Source organism: Lissotriton vulgaris, chromosome 1_1, assembly GCF_964263255.1.
Source record: "Lissotriton vulgaris chromosome 1_1, aLisVul1.2, whole genome shotgun sequence".
NCBI lineage: Eukaryota > Metazoa > Chordata > Amphibia > Caudata > Salamandridae > Lissotriton > Lissotriton vulgaris.
The window spans coordinates 1,389,455,857-1,389,471,946 of NC_141685.1; the positions used below are offsets into that span (position 1 = coordinate 1,389,455,857).

General features: G+C 40.9%; 1 protein-coding gene across 1 annotated transcript in view; it reads right to left on the minus strand.

The window, feature by feature from the left end:
• The window catches only part of PTPRZ1 (protein tyrosine phosphatase receptor type Z1), a 652,698-nt gene that overhangs the window by 238,524 nt on the left and 398,084 nt on the right, over nucleotides 1-16,090 (minus strand). The window contains exons 9-10 of the mRNA XM_086966862.1: nucleotides 14,669-14,853; nucleotides 179-305 (exon numbers count right to left, since the gene is read on the minus strand). Of these exons, the coding sequence (XP_086822988.1) occupies nucleotides 179-305; nucleotides 14,669-14,853 (312 nt within the window). The remainder of the gene's footprint in view (nucleotides 1-178; nucleotides 306-14,668; nucleotides 14,854-16,090) is intronic.

A 16,090-nucleotide genomic window follows, 5' to 3' on the forward strand; every position in this document is an offset into this window, starting at 1 on the left:
TCACAAATCTCCAAGTCGAGACATAACAATGCCATGCACTATAAGAGTTTACAGCCTTTGACTATCCTGATTTCAGAACTCCAGCTGGGTACTCAGCCCAGGGTGACAACTGGTTTGCAAAGATAGGGTTATTAGCCCTTAAGAGGCGTGAAGGGACCGAGCCGACATTGAGACTCACCAGGGTCATCCAGGGGCATGTCGACAATCACCTGGTCGCTGTACTTCCCATACAGGCCGTTGTTGCAGACGGCCACCACCTGAAGAACGTAACTTGTGTTTGGAAGCAGATCATTGAGAATAGCACCCTGTAAAAGAAAATATTCTGTAATGAGCAATGGCAGTTTTGAATAGTACCCAAACAAGCACCCTAGAAAAAAGGAAAGTCTTTATGAGAGGTGGCAGTATCAGTAGGACAGATCAAACCCTAAGCAAGCATTGGCAAAGGCTATGGGCCCAAATCACAAACTGTATTTCACAGACTGTAAAGTAGTGCTACAGTAGTACTACTCACTACAAAAGGTAATAAACAAACCTACAGGTGTAAGTCTCCACCTTCACCTGTCCTACATTTTCAATGGAGAGATCCACACACTTGTATGTTTGCTGAGTAGTAAATGCGGGGGTGACCTGGGAGAGTGGATGGGGAATGGGGATACTTACTGTGAAATGGGAGTGGTTTAGGATTTAGAGAGGGCAAAAGAGGAATATAGGGAGGGACAGACACTCACTTACGAAAGAGTAAGCCCTTTGCTATCCACACCCTGCCTGTCTAAACTTATTATAGCCAAAAAGGGCTCAGACTATTGTATTCGATAGTAAATCTACTCCAACTCAGACTATTTCGTGTTAAAAAACATTTGTATAAACAAAAAATAATAATATTTTTCAGGAAACTATTTGACAACCTTTTTAAAATTTTAAAATAAATGTGATTTATTTAAAAAAGCAAGTACATTCATTTCCAATGAATTCTGTAAATATAAACACATTAAATGGAATTTTAAAATAAATCTTTAAAAAATAATGTTGATTTAATTTATTCTATTTAAACTAATAAAACATTTAAATTTAAATTATGTTCATGATGCTGTAAAGGTTTACATTTTATTACATTTAAAATAATTAAATTAATTACAATACATATATAACAATAATTTACATTATTATTTAACATAAAAACGGTACTACTAATTCGTTTTAAAGTTTAATACTCTTTTTTAAATTTTCTCTATCCTTTGCCACAGAGTGAAATCTGCCTCGTATCATAGAACACTGTCTAACTATGAAAAGTTATTAGCAGTATGTTTAGACTATTAGCTTAATTTTGAATTTAATATTTAATTAATTTGTATATATTAAATTACAGTTATTTTTTAAAAGATTTATTAAAAACAATCCCACCTAAAGTAAAATGGATGCATTTAATTATTATGTATAATAAATGACAACACGTTGTGTATGGAATCCAGCTAAATAAATGTAATAATCTTATTGCAAAATATAAGTTATATTTATTTCTAGATTTAAAAAGTTACTAAAATATTTTAGTATTGAGTAATATAGTTTTATTTATATACACATGTTTGGCATTGAATTAAATGTACACATTTAAAAAAAAGTTTAAATAAATTAACTTACTTTACCATTGTTTGTTATGGGGTTGTATTTTAGGTCTTTGCCTCCATTATTTTCTATTTTCACTGTTTGATTGCTGTTGATTATTCCCACTGGTTTTAATATCGGTAGTTGGCCAAGTGTGGTTTAGGACTCACTGCATTTCTGAGCTACCCCTGTTTCAGGTCCTTTGGACTGTAATAAATTTACACTTGTAAATTTGGCTCCATCCCCGGTTTCAGATGGTATAGTCATGTAAGTCTATCTTTGTAATAAATTAACATTTCAAAATGGTCAGTAGGCAAAAGTACTAAGGGCCTAATTTATGAGAAAGTGATGCAATGCAATGCAGTAAGTCAGCGTGCTGTGCTGCACTGCGTGACAGGGAAAGGGCGGGAGTGTGCCGTATTTAAGGCAATACGGTGCATGCCTGCCCTTTCCCATGTGTTGGTGCCCCTTTTGGCAGCCTAGCACCAATGCAAGCATCCGTGCACCAAGGTGCAAGGGTGCCTGTACTGCATGCAGGATTGTTTTTGTGCAGGGAGGGGAACCTTCATGCACAAAAGAATCCTAGCATGCATATTCCTCCCCAGAGGCGCAACTAGAGCCAAATTTCGGGGGGGGGGGGGGGGGGGGGGGGGGGCTGGGGGCGGTTAGTAAGAGAAAATGTCGGGGGGGGCTGAACCTTTGATCAGTAGGCAGAGTGGAGCTGCAGGGCCTCCAACAAGGGGCGAAACAACAGCAAGGCCTAATTAACACTCAAATGGTCTTTTAAAGACCTGTTAAACGTTCGGGTGTGGCTCTGTGTGTGCCCGGGATCTGTCTCATCCCGGGCTGCCACACACGACGCGGAGGGCTGAAGCCCGGTGAGTTCAATGGGTGTTGTGCGCCTGTTCCTCCCTATGTTTGCTGCAGAATGCAGCACACATAGAAAGAAGAAACAACGAGGAGAACTAGAGATATTTCTCATCATTACACCTACCCTGTAGGTCTTCATTTTTTAGAGCATTCCCAGGTTTACCAGGTCTGGGAAAACCCACGCAACTCCCATGAAACGCCTTCCCAGGGCAAAGTAAAGATAACTTGATATGTGTAAATTTACATTTATGAATCTGCCCCTAAGTGTACGACTTGCATTGTATTGATGCCAATTCTGTGATTATGGAGGGCATGCTTGTAATACACAAAGTAGACAGAGGGTGGCACCATTGTTGCATAAATGTGAATTTGTAAATTAGAAAACCACCACATTCACTTCACTAATGAAATATTGTAAAGTCAAATGGCCAGCGTAATCGTCTGCAATATGCCGTGGCATTAGTTCTCCCAACAGATACCTCAAGTTCTTTGTAGCCAGCTATCAAAAAGGTAATATTCTTCACAGGCAAAGGTTGTTTGCATCAGTAAGCTATCTACTATCCTAAAAAACAACTATTCTTTATAAGTAGTCTGCAATGGATAGTGACAGTCTTGAGACTGTCCTCTTTAAGGGTGTATTTTTGTAATATTTATGTGTTGCCTCGACCAGACCACCTTCTTTTGCATGGACACCCCTTCCACCTATGCCCATGATACACAACCTATCGGGTTACCCATCCCAAAACCAGCCAATGAGCAGTACAACCCAGGTGTTTGCCCACAGGAAGAGGAGACTCAACAGCTCCAAGACAGAGCACCTTCTGGATATGTCTCAATAGTAATAAAGTTCTTCAGTGGCTCTCACCCTATATTCATTTCTGATCTTACTTTCTGATCTGATCCCTAATTAATTCAGGGATCAAATGTCCTGTCCTCAAAAGATTCAAGAGTTTAGTGACAACCTTCAATTCTTTTACAAAATAAAGATCAAAAAGGGCTAAAATTTGCCTCAATTACACAAGACTCTTTCAAGTGTTTCAAGCTTTTCTGAAATATTTAAAAGCTTCACTGAAATGCTACATTTTACTCTCAGATCAGTTCAGAAAGAAGTCAACGTCCCCTGCGCTTTGGTCTCTGTCCCCTGCGGTATGGGCCAGCGATAGTCACTGCAACACTAAGGGCCAGATGTAGGTCGCCAATTACCGGCCGGTAACGGCCGATTTCAGCCGTTACCGACCGGTATTTGGGATATGGCATGTAGGGGGCATTTTATTTACAGAATCGGTATATTTACCGATTCGGTAAATTTACAGAATCGGTAAAATACTGAATCGGTAAATTTACCGATTCTGTAAATGAAGATGTAGGTGGCACTGTAATCAGTGCCACAGGCCCTTACCGAATCGTTATTTACCATGGAATACTATTCCATGGTAAATAACGAATACCAGTGTACATGCACATCTGTGCATGAACACCTGTGCCATGTGGCATGTCTGTGTGTCACATGGCACACAAGCCAGAAACAGGGGTGCAACAGGGTGTCAAAGTGACACCCTGTCACCCTTGCAAATTCGGTAATTTTACCGATTCTGTAATTACAGAATCGGTATCTGCCATTGATTCCTATGGGCTTCAAGGCCCATAGGAATGAATGGCAAATACCGATTCTGTATTACAGAATCGGTAATTAACAAATCTTACAGATTCTGTATTTTTACAGAATATTTTACCTACATAGCAATTACCGAATAGTGAATACTGAATCGGTAAAATTCCATATTTACCATTCGGTAATTTGCTATTACCTACATCTAGGCCTAAGGAACAGGAATCATGCAGCCTCCCTCTCCTAAGCCAATCAAAATGCTGCAATGCTGAATTTGTACTAATGTTTTTATGCATTTTATTCTATATTCTTTTATCCATACATTTCGGTGTATATTTTTTAGACAATTGTGCTGTATACTTTTTAGGATCTGTGTGATCGTAATAAAGTTGTTGAAATGATTTTCTTTTAACAACTTACTACTCTTCAAATGGGGCTTAAGAAGATGATCTGGGATCCGGCTAATTATGTTTATGTTTTGTTTTTGTAAAGCGCATGGCTGTCCAAGGTCTTCCCCATGCTGGTGAGTGCTGACAGAGTGACTAATCCGACTGGTACATTAGAGAGGAAATAGCCAGGTCTTGAGTTTTTTCCTAAAGGAGAGTTCATCTTGAAGTGATCTGAAGCCAAGTGGGAGCTCATTCCACAGCTTCGGTACCAGGTGTGAGAATGATCTTCTTCCCCATCTTGTCCTTTCGACTCTGGTCGTGCTGAGGAGATGTAGTGGAGAGGCTCTTAAGAGCCTGGTTGGAACATATATAGATACCAAATGTCTGAGCCTTACTGAATCTTTGTTATTTATGGCCCTATGAGCGATGCAAAGGGATTTGAACTTGATTCTTGCCTCAATCAGCAGCCAATGGAGCTGTTTAAAGGATTCTCTTACTGAAACTAGGCTTGGAACCTTTTGCAGGAGCCTCGCAAGTACGTTTTGCACCACCTGAAGTCTCTTAATTACATACTTAGGAGAGCCCACATAAAGAGAGGTGCCATAGTCCAAACGCGAGCCTCTGAGGGACAGAATAATAATTTTTCTTAAATGATCTGGAATCAATGTCAGTATTTTCCTGATCATTCTAAGTAGCCCGAAGCCAATTCCACATCATTTATTTGCCTGGTGGTCCATTGCAAAGGCACTAGCCAGCCAAATTCCCAGATCTTAAATGGAGGATTTCGGGTAAGGAGGGTTACCCATACCAATTGGACATCTATCCGAAGATCTGGGAATGGCCCCATTTCCTCATATCATTAGTTCAGTCTTGTCGCCGTTTAGCTTTAAGCAACAGTTTGGCATTCAATGGCCCACTTTATCCAAACAGGGTACCAGTTGCTGGTTACCAGAATTGGGGCCATTTGTCAGAGGTACAACCATCTGGTTGTCATCTGCATAGGAGACAGCTGAGATGTGGAACTCCTGTACTATGGTGGCACGTTGTTGAATGTATAGATTAAACAGCGTAGGGCTGAGTGATGATCACTGTGACATTCCACATATAGTTGGCAAACTGTTTTAGAAGGGGAACATCCTTTACAACGCAACTTTTACAATGAAGTACCTTTACGACGCAACCATTACAACGCAACTTTTACAACGTCTTGCACTGGGGGGCGCTCTAGGATAGGGAATAGTTTCCAATACCTTCCCTACTATCCACGGGGACTGGAGTTGGAATAGTAAATTAAACTATTCACTATCCAGCGCCCCCCAACGCAAGTCGCAACGACTTGCGTTGTAAAACTTGCTTCGTAAAGGCATGCGTTGTAATAGCATGCGTTGTAACGTCATACATCCGTTTTTAGAAACTATAGGTTTATCCGAGCTTATGCTTTGCGAACAGCAGGGAAATTGGATACTTATTATCATTTCAAATTACGGATAAGAACAGTGGGAATTTAATCTCTAGCATCAGGGATTAACAGGTGCTTTGATCCATGATCAAAATTGACTAAGGAAGGGTTTTTCTTTCCCCAGTTTTATTCTAAATTATATGCTGAAGATCGTAGCGCTACACAAGAGCAGATTGACAACTACCTGGAAAGGGTCCAAATTCAAGAGATATTTGCCTTACAGAAGGAGATCTTGGAGTCATCCATTACAAGTAAAGAGATCGAGGATGCAATTTCTTACATGGGTGCTTTGAAAGCCTCTGACCCTGATTCTATACTCATGGACTTTAGTAAGGTGTTGTTCTGCAGTATTAAACCCTCTGTTAAGTGATCTCTTTAAAGCTCTAATATGTGGTGATTTAGTATCTAAATAACAGAGGGAAACACACATAGGATCATTTTTAAAGATTCCAGCAAATGTGACTCATATTGCCCAATTTTACAGATAAATGCTGATTCTAAAAGTTATACTTGAATTTTGTCTAATTGCTTGACCACTATCATGTCCAACCTTATGGATCCAATGCAACACGGATTTGTCCTATTCACAGACACAACCTCCGATGTTAACAATGCTATAACACCACTTGATATCTCTAGGTGGCCCACCGGCATGATCCTGTTGATTGCCAAAAAGGCATTTGATAGAGTCTACTTGTGGTTTCTATCGTCTACCATGACTCCAATGGGCTTTGCCTTGTCTTCTTAAATTGAGTTAGGGAATTATATTCATCACTTACTGTGCATATAATGTGCACTACAGGGTTGTTAGATAGAACTGTGGTTCATCGCGGAAGAAGGCAGGGCTGACCCTTTTCTCTTCAACTGTTTGCACTATATCTAGGTCTTTATATGCAAGCTCTAACGACATTAACTAGCTTTCCATCACTTCAGCTGCATAATTTAGAGGTGTGGATACTTGTTTATGCTGATGACATTGCTATCTTGTCTTATTTGGCATCAGCAGCAATGGAAATAGTGGTGCAGCTGTTTGGAGCTGTATCTGGCTATAAACTTAACCCCTTCCATGCGCCGCGATTCTGCGCCTGTGCGGCAGAATCGCGAGTGGGCGGGTTCATGACGGCCCCAGCCATCATCAGCACACGAGCATCGTAGTGCATGACGGCTGGGGGCCATCATCAGCATGGAAGAGGTTAATATCGTAAATATACAGCTTGCTTTGTTGACTTCCCAAACTACATCGGGTGCATGTTTCTGTGGACACAGGGTACGAATTCAGCCTTAATTAAAATGCTCTATATGAGAAGTTAATTTTAACTTTTAGGAAATGGGATTGTTCGTTTTTGGCCCAATTGGTTGGCGTATTACAATAAAAATGACGATCTTGCCTAGATATTTTACTTTTTTTTCCGTCCAGGCCCCTCTGTGTTCCAAAACCTTATTTCAAAAAATTTGAGCTGGCATAAGTTCATATGGCGTTACAAAAAACCACACAGTAGGTTACAATCCCTTCAAACTTCTTGCAACATGGACAGTATGTCAATTCCATCTATTTGGTTACATTACATTTCTGCTTTTATTTTGAGACTTTAGGTCATAATGGGGAGAGTGCCATGGCCTTTGGGGCTTTCTTTTCCAGATTATCAGGCACCAGTGAAAAGTCTGATTGATACAGGATACATTAAACATACAAGTTTTAAACTCTCCTTCCTTATATTTCATAAAATATGGCAGAGCATAAGGAGCCTGTGTAAAATCTCCTATTTCAATCAGCTCTTCTTGCTAGGCTATAATCCTAATATACCATTATCTCTACATGCTAGCTGTGCATCTTTCTGGTGAGATCTGCACGTCATACCTGTAGGGTAAATTTCTAATTCGAGTTTAAGCCCCCTATGAAGTACTGAAAAGAGACTATTGCCCAGATAGGTTTATTGTATTGATACCAACAGTGGAGAAGCTTTCTTCATCAGCTTCCTACCAGAGAGATCAATTTTACAAATATTGCATTCCTGAATCTTTTTAGTAAGATCCCTGTTTGAGGTTGTATAATTATTTTTAATAAGCTCTTTAGCAAGAGCATGGGACATCATGTTGATCATCTGGCCGCAAAGTGGAATAGACATTTTGATAAGGAGGTTTCAATAGATGAAGTTAGGCAGTGTAAAATCCTTTTCTCTATCAATCTTGAATTCCTCTCCCATTCGACGACATCATTTCAAATGTTTGAATCATTTATACTACAATTCTTATTGACTTTACACTTTTTTTTTTGTCAGAGCTCAGAGGCAGATGTTACACAAATTTTCGATGCATGTTGTTTTATTCATAATTACTGGAATTTGGTGCTTTGACAACTAAATTGTTTAACAAAAACTGATGTAGATTGGAATGCTAATATGATTGTATTGAGTCACTCACCTTGGATCCCTCATTCTAAAATAGAAATAAATTTTTTGCCATTAATGCAACATGACTTCGAATAGCTAGGTTGTGGCTTCAAAAAGATCCTCCAGATCTTGGTGGATCCAGGGGGCAGGAGTTCATGACATTATGAGAGTTAGAAATGTCCATTATGCAAAATGATCCAAGTCGTAGTAAACATATAAGAATTTAGGATCCTATGAAAGACTGGATGCAGACTATAATTCCTGGTTACTTTCCTAAAATATTTTACTTTTATTTCCTATGATGAATTTGTACCACACATGGCACATTATTATGTAACTGAAATATATTTGTGTATTACTGTATTAGATGCTTTGATACTTTCCTAATTTAAAAAAGGGAGGAGTCCGTGTAAATTTTACAATTTTTCTGATTGTGTGTGAATAGCTAACTTTTATGCATTGCACAATCCATCTTGCTATGCCCTCTTTTGAGATTAGGTTGCTCAGCTGTGTAGGTATTAAGGGAACAAATAAGTGTTTTGTTTTTCCTGGGGGTTTGGTTCTGTCAATGAGACACATGAGTGTATGTTTGCCATCTAGAAAGTGTAGGGCTCTTTATGCCTTGCTTTAAAGATTTTGAAAGAGTGCTCACTTGTTTGAATACGTTGAAAGGGTGATACTTCCTTTCAGAGAAAGCGTGGGTGAGTACATAAGACTACTTTGGAGAGAGTTTTTGAGCAAAAATATATAATCTCCCCCATAAATGGATTATTCTTCAATGTTGTTTTGAGAACAGCACAGTACAGGTTTGTTGTAGTAAGGAAAGTTATTTTTATTATTTGCACTTTATTTTTTCCATTTCACTCATTTGAGGTTTTACCATTGAGTTTTTTTACAAAAAAACCACAGAGAAAAGCAGTCATTGTCATTTTCATTAGATGTTTGTAGTGGAACAGAAGGGAACAGCCGACACGTGTTTCGCCCTTATCGGCAAATGTAGCCAGGGCTTTCTCAAGGCTAGTTTAGAATCATCCAAATGTACAATACATCAGCATCATTTCCTTGCATTATCACATGTTTAATCAAGTTTCGTCATCTGCATTAGTTCAATTTTGATTTGCGGTCAAGGGAGCATAGCGTTTCGTGTCTCCGGGTAAATCCGCTGCACTTTAGAGGCAAGCCAGGGAGCCCTTGGATTCATTTTTGCGCTGGGTTGGAGAGATACGGGCCCAATCCTTCTCACTATCAGGCAATGAGAGCAGCAGGTCAGCACAGCAGAGCAGGAGTCCAGCAGAGTGCCAGTTCTTACAGCAGTACTTCTTCCTGGCAGATTATCCACAGGTACAGAAGTGTACTGAGGTGGTGGTGTCTGAGGTCCAGTATTCATACTTTGGTGCCCTGGTTCTGGAAGGTGGGAGAAGCCTCTAGAGAGTGACTTTGAAGTGCAGGGAATCCCCTTCCTCCGCTGACCTGGCTCTAAGCTGGCTGGAGTAACAATACAGGGTTGTTAGGCCTATTGTGTGGAGGCATGGCACAGCCTATTCAGGTGCTTAGCTCCGCCCTCCCACGCCATCAAGCCAGTTAATGGCCCATTACGGCCCATCAAGGCAAACCGAAGCTCCCATTGCATGTGGCTGCCTAGAGGGAATGCACAAAGCCCAGCTGTCACCCACGCCACACCGGTATTCAGAGACAGGCAGAAGACACCAAATGGCTAAAGTAAGAAAATGCCAAGTTCTAAAAGTGTAGTTTTCAGACTTACAACTTACAACTGGACTTTACTATGAATTGTGATTTTAAATTGTGAGTCCAGAGACACTAAACCTGAAATATCCATTGTTTCCCAATTGGAAATTACACTTATAAATTGTAATAAGGTAATCCCAATGTTAACCTATGGGCGAGATAGGCCTTGCAGCAGTGAAACATGAATTTAAGAGTTTTAACTACTTAAACATGTAAAACTTTTAAATACATTGCACCCTGCCCTTGTGGCTGTCCAGGGCCCACCTTAGGTGACTTTTATGTCTTGAAAATGAAGGTTAGGGCCGGGCAAGAGGGTTAACATCCCTGGTTGACATGGCAGTTTAAAACTGCACACACAGTCTCTACAGGGGCAGGCCTGGACATGTTTAAAATGCTACTTAAGTGGGTGGCACAATCAGTGCTGCAGGTCCACTAGTAGCATTTTATTTACAAACACTGGGCACATGTAGTGCGGTTTGCTGTGGACTTATAAGTAAATTGAATAAACCAATTGTGGCTAAGCCAATGTTACTACATTTTAAGGAGAGAGCCCACGCACTTTAGCACTGGTTAACAGAGTCCTAAATCCAACAAAAATTAATTCAACAAAACAGGGGAGGAGTAAGGCAGAAGGTTTGGGGTGATCCTGCAGAAATGGCCAGGTCCAACATTGCTGGCTTGTGCCCACCTGGAGACCTTATACTCTTGCAATGAACTCACAGGTAAACGTTCACTGGGAACAAGCTCTATGAGCAAATCCATCAACAGTTGCATAATTATTCGAACTGCCAGGGACTGTAATGCCTTAAATTTGCAATCTGTCTCTGAACTGCTGGTACTCTCTCCACTGTTAGGAAAGCAAGCCTGGGTTAAATAGATGTTTAAAGTTGCTCCTAGATAATGTTGGTTCTACAGAGGAATCAGAAACGACTTTTGGCATTGATTGGGAGCGCTACCTGACGGAGCATGGACATTGTTTTCTGTTGAATAAGCATTGCTGCCATGGCATCTCTTTTGCCTGCCAATTGTCCAGAAACAGATAAACATAAATTCCTTGGTGGCGAGGTAAGACACCACCATGGGAAGACGTTTGGTAAACACTCTGTGCTGATTTTATTTCAAGACGCAACAGAAAACTGAAATTTTTATACGCCTACCATAAATCAAAGGTACCTGGGCCAATTTTATCCTTCAGGTCGACTGTTGCGAGTAAAGTCTCTTTTTATGGACTTACTGTAAAGTTGACATTTTTAAGTCTGGTGTGTACGGGCTAGGATAGGATGCAGTGTGCCATCCTTTCTTGGTATGAGGACACACATGGAGTAGACTCCTGCCCATTGTTAATTGTGGAGGACTTTGTCTATCACTCCCTAATGGGATAGTGTGCGAATCTCTTTTGTGTTAGCAAAGTGGTGTATTTGGAGCTAGATGCGTTAAATTGAGTATTCATTTAGTGCAGCTCACAGCACTCACTTTTCCATTCGCATCGTCCTCCATTCCGTAGGTCAATATTGCAACCTTCCCCCTGACAGGTGTTGTGGGATCAGGAGAAATTAATAATGAGAGTCAGTGTTTGGTAGTGGCTGAGTCTTCTTTCGGAATTGAAGCTTTTGTCATGACCACTGCCGGGCATGGGAACCTCTGCTGTGCAAGGGCTGGTTTTGGAAACCCCTCCTGTGGTTGTTAGCTTTGTTGGCTGGTAAAGTGACCGATTGGCAAGAGTTCATAGTCTCATCACCACCAGAAAGGGGAATGTTATCAGTATGTAAATCAAAAAGATGCTGTAGAAACAGAATGGAGGCAGCACCAAGTATGAAGTAAACCAGGACCACGTTGTATCAAAAATATATTTTCTTTTATTTTTTCATTCTTAAGACAGCCAACGCGTTTCCCTCCCCAACCATGGGAGCTTCGTCAGGGCAAAGATGTTAGTAGATCTTCAAGCGACGAAATGACGTAGGTGAAAAAGTTTGACCGAATCCGTCATGGGGACACTGCTGTAATAGGAAGCATGGAGCATTTGTGGTAGCAGCTTATTAAGGTCTGCGCACATGCCTGTCATTGGACGCGAAGTTCACATTATTATTTTTTGGAAATATTATCTCCTTGGTTAATCGTGTCATTTACCCAAAGGCCCTTGACGTGTGCATAACATTATCCGGATATCGGAATTTTGATATCGGCATCCATACTACTGTATTGGTCAAACTTTTTCACCTACGTCATTTCGTCGCTTGAAGATCTACTGTTAATTTGCTTAAATACCCTATTGGCGGTATCTAATGTGCTGAGAATTCCAGCATTTGCAATAATTTTTCCTTCAGCAGCAATGTCTTCTAGATTCTAATGATACTTCTCTGGAAGGTGTTGAAGAAGTTCTTTCATTTGTTCCCATTGGAAGTGCTCACATCAGTCAAGTAGTGTCTAGGATCACAAAGAGTTATGCAGCAGCTGCCCAAATAGCCACCAGAGTTGAGGTAGTTACTTTCTTTATTTAGTAGTTTGCAATATGTTTTCAACAAAGTTAATGAGGAAATCACTTTCCTCCTGTTTAACTGCCATGATGACGTCATAGTACATTGCTTCTCTAACTATAACTATATGCAGAGGTTTTGTCTGGAGTTAATGTCCTACCGAGATATTCCAGTGGTTCCTCATCTGAGTCAATACCTACTTACTTCATGCACCTTCAGTGTGTAAGGGAAGGTCCACAGATGTTGAATATGTGCAGTCATCATGAGGAGGTTGCTACTGGGAATGATAGCCTGATGTTCCAATCACATTTAGTTGTCTTCGTGCACTTTTGAATCCGATAGGGCAACAAATATGATGACGTGGCGTCCTCTTGTCTGAAGGGGTAAACTTTCTGATACAGGACTGGTACACCTGACCAGACTTGTGGGATTAAACTTACACTTTTAAAGTTTTTTCCAGTTTCAGGCTTGCGAGTCAATGCAATGTGTTTTTATCTCAAATCTTGACATGTAAGTGTGTTTTGAATGCGTTCCTCATAATATTTTTGTGGTCGAGATTGTTTTTGGTGCTGGTGTATAGATGATTCCAAAGTCCGCTCTAAAGAAGGAGTGCCTTCAGAAATAGCTTATCAATGCCAGTCCTCTATTGGTGTGGTCGTTTTGGGGCTCAATCCTCTTCAACTTTCAAAGCAGTGCTTCAGATCTTTTCCAGTGATTGGTGTGAAGACTTGGAAAGACTCTGTGTCGATCATGGTGCGAGTTCTGAGTAACCCTCATATGGAGCTGGAGCTTGCATTTTAACCAGAGGTGGAGTCTCTGTACTTCTCCCTTCTTGACTCTCCCTATTAACAGCACCATGTTCAGATCCTCCATATGAATAATACGTTTCTTGCTCCTGGTTCTGCATTCCTCAAGGACTGCAAGAGTCCTCGTCTGCATCAACGTCCTCATACACCCCAAAGCTAATTTGTCTTGATATTCCATTATCGTAGCTGCCCACCTAGGATCCGGAAAGTTACAGTAAGTCAGTTTACAACTGAAATGCTGGCACATTGAGCATCTTTGTTCATCGTGATCTCTTGGAAGAAGCAGAATACAAACTCTATGATGATTGGATTGTGATAACCTTGTAGGATATTGAGGACAACATTGAAATACCAAATTTTCAATCCTCTACCTCCCAAGAATCATTATCATACGACCTGGAAGGTGAGAATGCAGGATTCATTGATCATTGATGCATTGAGTCGGTATCTTTCCATGACTCGCACGTAATAGAGGTCGTCAGATTGATCCGGGCCTCTTTATTCTTAAATTATTGTTTTTTTTATCACAATGCAGTTTTGAAGGGAGAGAACAAAACTTTGGCTCTGAAGCTGATAGCGAACCAAAACAAAACCTAGGGTGGAGTTTGAATGCTGATGCTGCTACGTGATCATGATCTATTTAAGCAACATTGGTCCTTAATTTATAGCATTCAAACATTAGGATGCAAAATATAGACAAGAATCTGTACTATAAGAAAGGTGTCCAGCCGGACACTGATTTAATCAATGTGAATGTATAATCAAATATGTATAAACAAAACATTAATACAGTGGGATACAATCCTGTATCCAAATTTTGCGATTCCTTATTTTGCAAGTGGGTTTTTGCTTACCTACATTGCACACTACGATTTTGAGATCGCAAACGGTGAAATTCTGTGAATTTCACTGTTTGCGATCACAATTTTGCTTGATACATCTGGCCCTAGGTTCGAGTCTCAGCAGGGACGCTAAACATCCTGTGATTCTGGGCAAATCAATTAATTTCCCCATGCCTAACAAAATGAATGTGTCTGTCTGTATCGCTACGGCGCTCATGTAAAATGCACTGATACATTGCGGTTGAGTTCACGCTATGTAGAACTCCAAAAAACGTAAAATAAATATTGACAAGTTAAACATTCTGCAGTGCTTCAAAACTACACTTTTTTCATCCGTGCACTCTTCGTGAAAGCAAAGAAAAACAAAGCAATTCTAATTTCCATCAGGCCTATTGTTAGCTGTGCCATGCAAACAGCAGGTTAAACACAAAAATTGGGCAATCATAGGACACATTCTGCACAAAAGAGAATGGATAATTACCATATCCTGATAGCCGTCGGTCAAAAGTTCCTGCTTTGGCTGGTCTTCACCATCCAGCTGCTGATAAAAGACAGCAAACCTTTCAATGACGGTGTCGTACACGACACGTGGCCGTTCCCAGGTGACCAGGAGGCTGCTGTAGTTCTTTGGCTCAGCTTGGACATTCTCCGCTTCCGTGCTGCAAACTGGAGTAACAGAGGGGGGTCTTAGTTTTGCAGACTCCACAGATTTAAGCACATAGGGGCAGATTTACAAGCCCCTGCGCCGCCGGTGCCTCATGTTGCGTGACGCCCCGGTGGCATATCCTGCTAAGTGATATTTACAAGAACAGGTAAAGTTACCCTGCATAACTCCTCTGCTTGTAAATATCGTCCTTGTACACGCAACACTTTGCATGTTAGGGGCTTGACATGGGTATTGCTGTGGGTCTTCCCACCCACCACCCATGTGCACTGATGCATTTCCAGATTTACGAGAAATCGTGAATCTGGAAATGCATCAGAACGCTTTGCCACCCTAGGGGTGGCGTAGCGAGGTGCAACGAGGAGAAATGTTTTCATTTCTCCTTGTTTTTTTACTTTCAATGCGTGCTGCATTCTACAGCACACATTGGAAAAGGAAATCACCTCAATTGATTGTTTTTGTGCAGGAAGGTGCCCCTTCCTGCACAAAAACAATCTCCCCGCGACGCAGGCCGCAGTTTGTGCACCAGCGCAGGGGAAAGCACAGAGATGTGACATATTGTTGTAAAAATGGTGCATCCCTGTGCTTCGAAACTTATGCAGCGGCGCAGCATAATTACTTGGAGCAACGCGCTGCGTTCGTTTCTTGTAGATCTGCCAGATAGTTTTGATGGCGTTGTCTAGTGGTCTTTTCATGTAATCATGAATTCAATGAACATTTGTAGCCTGCTAACATGCAGAAGGGTCACGTGTACAAGGCTTGTTTGTTGCAAAAGGCAGAGCACACGAGCAGCATTTGGTGGCACATGGCTCTAAGTATGACCCGTTCAATAAGACTTCAACCCTGGTCTAGCACCCTACTTCCAACCCATCTCCATCTCCAACTCAACCATAATCCAAGTGTCAAACATCATAAAATGCCCAACCACAACTCTAATCTAGATTCTTACCTCATCTCCAACTCCACCTCTTATGCCAACCCTAACTCCAGTTCCAACACAGCTCCAACCCCAAAACCTAATCACAACTCCATTTTCACCCTCAATTGCTCCATGACCCCAACCACAGCTTCCATCTCTACCAACAGGTACATAAAACTACTTTCATTTCTTTCACTTTAAAAAGGCAACCTCTATCACTTGGTCCACCTATAAGAGTGTACTGCTCTTGTGACATATTCAATTAAAAGCAGAAGTGGCCCGTGCAGGAAAGCGCATAGGGATGAGGGAAAATTAAAATA